General features: G+C 35.5%; 1 protein-coding gene across 1 annotated transcript in view; it reads left to right on the top strand.

Moving 5' to 3' along the window:
- Positions 1-314: 314 nt before the first annotated feature.
- The window catches only part of LOC117633019 (callose synthase 3), a 5,281-nt gene continuing 1,454 nt past the window's right edge, over positions 315-4,141 (top strand). Inside the window, exons 1-7 of the mRNA XM_034366682.1 lie at positions 315-481; positions 619-638; positions 753-990; positions 2,171-2,271; positions 3,573-3,697; positions 3,800-3,893; positions 4,074-4,138. Of these exons, the coding sequence (XP_034222573.1) occupies positions 795-990; positions 2,171-2,271; positions 3,573-3,697; positions 3,800-3,893; positions 4,074-4,138 (581 nt within the window). The 5' untranslated portion in view covers positions 315-481; positions 619-638; positions 753-794. The remainder of the gene's footprint in view (positions 482-618; positions 639-752; positions 991-2,170; positions 2,272-3,572; positions 3,698-3,799; positions 3,894-4,073; positions 4,139-4,141) is intronic.

The raw sequence follows: 4,141 nt of genomic DNA on the forward strand, positions 1-4,141 counted from the left end.
TTGGCTTATGTTTAAATATTTCATTAGATATATATATTTTAATTATAAAACCCGGTTTTTGAAGATTAAAATATAAATAAAAACAATTAAAAATTATAATTATCTCACACTAGAAAGGCTAGTTATTATAAAACAAGGCAGAGCACATGATGTTTCCAAAAAGTTTGAGAATACTTAAAGGGTACTACGGTAATTTAACATTTGCAAGATGATACAAAAGGAAGGACAATCTTGTAAAACTGGACTTCAAGAATCTGGGCCCAAAAGTGAAAAGTGGGTAAGTTTCTCTCTCTTTCTTGAGGAAGAGCACTATTAGCAGCGATAGTAACTTTGTCTCGCTTCCCCACTTTGCTTTAGCTTAAACTCGCAGCACCCCCCTCGGCTCCCCCACCTCTCTCTCTCTCTCTGTGCGTGTGCGCGCTCTGGTTTCTCGTTTCTCGTTTCTCTCTCCTAGGGTTTCTCTTACACTGAAACGCTCTCTGTAAAGCACTCTTCTTTCTGTTGCTGTAAAGCTATCTCCTTTCACACATTCTTTTTCCACTCACATTCTGTACTTTTTGTTGTTGTTTTGTTTTAATCTCTCTTTTTCTCTCCATTGCATGTTTCGGATGCGCTTAGCCCCTCTTTCTGCTCTGCTGGTAAACTCTCTCTCTGCATTTTTGTTTTTAGTTTAGTTTTTCTATATTTGGTTCTTGCTTTCTCTGTACTAAATTTCTATTTTCTGTTCTTTGTTGTACTTAAATTTATTTAAGGTTCGATAGGGTCTCTGAGGTTTTGATAGGAAGTGAAGAACAATGTCCTCGTCCAGAGGGGGTTCGGATGAGCCACCTCCGCAACTGCAGAGGCGGTTAACCCGAACGCAGACCGCCGGTAACCTCGGGGAGACGGCATTCGACAGTGAGGTCGTGCCCTCTTCCCTCGTCGAAATCGCCCCCATTCTTCGTGTCGCCAATGAGGTCGAAGCGCACAATCCCAGAGTTGCATATCTCTGTAAGCTTCATAGCCATAACTTTTGCTTAGAAGTATTTAATTTAGTTTACCTTACTGTTGTGTTTATCAATTAATGACTTACTTGTTTAGAATTCCAGTAAAATAGTTTTATGTATTTTATTTGTATCCGGGTCTGTTTCTTTATTTGCATTATGGACCTTGTTCAACTTTTTATGTTGTTGTTGGTTGGTACCTAAGTAATGCACAGGAAATTGAAAAATTTAGCCTTTGTTTCTTTGCCTGTGCCTTATTCAATTTTTTATGTAGGCATTTGTGTACCAGAGCATATATTGTGCTTGTTTCCTTGCACGTGCACACATACTTGCTTCTGTGGCCCCGACTCTTGTCTGCATAGGGTGCATGTGTCTTCATTGCAATAACGTTTTTAGCATCCATTATTTTCAAATTGAAAGATTCATTTATATATTGATGGTTTGAACTTTTTCTAGCTATGTTAGAAGTCTGTTATATATTTTAGAGATTCATTGTTTCCTTAAAGAAAAAAAGAATATGGTAACTCTTGCTTCTTATACCCGTTATGGCAATTAGAAAGAGGTCTGAGAAACAAGGGCTGACTGATATAATTTGGTGGTTCTTTCTGAATATGCAACATCTTTGAAATTTATTCCACGAGTACAATCGGTTGATTGGTGATGTAAGATTCAAGTCAGTTTCTTGATTTAACCATATGCAGAAAGGGCACTAATTGTACTGAACCTTTAAATGCATGTAGCGGCATGAAGCTAAAACACATTTAATTATTTACTGTAGCAGCATATACAAGAGTCAGAAGTAATGATAACTTTAACCTTTTATTTTATTTTTATTTCTACTGTCCAGATTTTAAATTAATTGATTTTATCTTGATTTTACTTCCTTTCTCTAAATATAGAGTAGATTTTGTTATACTTGATTAGTTTACATGCAGTGTTAGATGTGTCAACAACTTACCATTGGTATCTCTAGAAAATTAAAAATCTAGGTCTTGGCTGTTCCCGTCATCTGTTTTTTTTTTTTTTTTGTCCTTTGTTCCCCATCATTTGTTATCTTGTTTCTCTCATTTACGAGTTCCAGGTCTGATGTTTATTTCATCTAATATTTTCTTAAGTCAATTTGTTTTAATATCTAATTTATTTTGTTCATCATGTGAGATATGATTCCATGCTGGATGTTTTTGTAGGTCGATTTTATGCCTTCGAGAAAGCTCATAGGCTGGATCCCACTTCTAGTGGGCGTGGTGTTCGTCAGTTTAAAACGGCCCTTCTTCAACGTCTTGAAAGGGTATGCTTTATTATTATGTTATCTTCATATAAAGTGCATTGAGATGTGATTAGAATTAAGCTCTTCTCTTTATCTATACATAGTCCTTTAAAATGTCTGCCCCTTTGTATAAATAATCAGTTTATTTAAAAAGAGAAATAATTTGCAGCTTTGTGCATAAATTTTTTCATATACTGGGAAGAAAGCTTTTAAACAAGCTCATCTCTTTATCTATACATAGCCCATTAAAATTTCAGTCCCTTTGTATAAATAATCAGTCCTTTCTAGCATTGTGCTAATAGTTTTTCATGCATAAGGAAGAAAGCTTTATAAAAAAAAAGTTAATTTGTAGGTGGCCTCTGCTGAATTTTTAACAAAAGGAAAAGGAAAAAAAGATGACATAATGCCACAAGACATTTGTTGGGGCTATGGTGATTTTGTAGAACCATGGTTTTTGCTGACACATAGAAAAACTATCCCTTCCAGATCCAATGAGTGATTAATTCCGAGGGATATATTCTAGTCCGATTTTGGATGCTTGCACAATGCAGAAGAATTAAACTGCATTCTTTGGAGAAGTGGAAGATGCTTGCATAAAAAATTGGTCTTGGCCCAAAATTTGCTCCCTTATTTGTAGTTGGAGAAAGTTTATCCTGGGCTTTGTGAAATATAAACTTATTTGTCTCTTTTCAAATCGAATTGGTATCTTTATTTTCACGTGTCAAATTCCAACGTGAACTGTTGCGTGGAACATGTAAATCTGCTAAGAATTTTGACAAGGGAGTACAGAATAACGCATGTGTGTGCATGCTATTTTCTTGGTTTACTGCATTGACAGAACTTGGTATGTGTTTGATAGTTGTTTCATGTTAAAGAACCTTAAAGGGTAATATGAAAAAACTAATGAATTCATGTCAAAGTTACACAAAATGCATACTGACTCAGAACTTCTGTACGCTTTTAAGGTAACTAAAATGGAATCTTTATTGCACAGTCAGGTTGGTAAAAATGGGTGGAAGTGTATGTTATTTTTGAAATTTCTTTCTAGCTAATTGTTGTGGGGAGGTGTGTTCCTTTTTTCTGAGTTCTAGTATTTCATATCAACACAACACATACAAGGTCATATATGCATTGCAGCAGGACTGTCATGTAACCAAATTGTTATATCCATGATCCACTCCACCCAAAAAGGAAAAAAGGTGCTTTTCAGCTGTGTTGATATCCTATTTAATGAGATCATGGGATATTAAAATTCTCATCGAATTTAGTTGTTTCTTGTTAGTGTTCTCTGTTCTATAAGCAAGTTTTACTCTATATTGCAGGAGAATGATCCCACACTTAAGGGAAGGGTGAAACAAAGTGATGCACGTGAAATGCAGAGCTTCTATCAACATTACTACAAAAAATATATTCAAGCTTTGACTAGTGCTGCTCATAAAGCTGACCGGTACGTTTTAGTTGAAGATAATTGGTTTTGTTAACACGGAGTGCTTAGAAAAATTGCTTCTACTCTTGCTTTGTCTCATAGTGGTTTTTCGTTTGTATACAGTGCACAACTTACCAAGGCATACCAGACTGCCAATGTTCTCTTTGAGGTTTTAAAGGCTGTTAATATGACACAATCTATGGAAGTTGATCGTGAGGTGAAACTCCATCACATCTTTCCATTTCTCATGTTAAAGCTGTTCTTTTCCCTCTTCTCCTTGTCATGTTGTATGATAATGATCATTTTTCAATATTAAGATTTAACTGCAATCATATTATATTAGTTGCCTGTTGTCTCAGTGGTCTTTGGCAATGAAAATTATGTTGGACGCTTGCAGATTTTGGAAGCTCATGATAAAGTTGCAGAAAAGACAAAGCTCTTGGTCCCATACAATATCCTTCCGCT

The sequence above is a fragment of the Prunus dulcis genome, chromosome 6, assembly GCF_902201215.1.
Source record: "Prunus dulcis chromosome 6, ALMONDv2, whole genome shotgun sequence".
NCBI lineage: Eukaryota > Viridiplantae > Streptophyta > Magnoliopsida > Rosales > Rosaceae > Prunus > Prunus dulcis.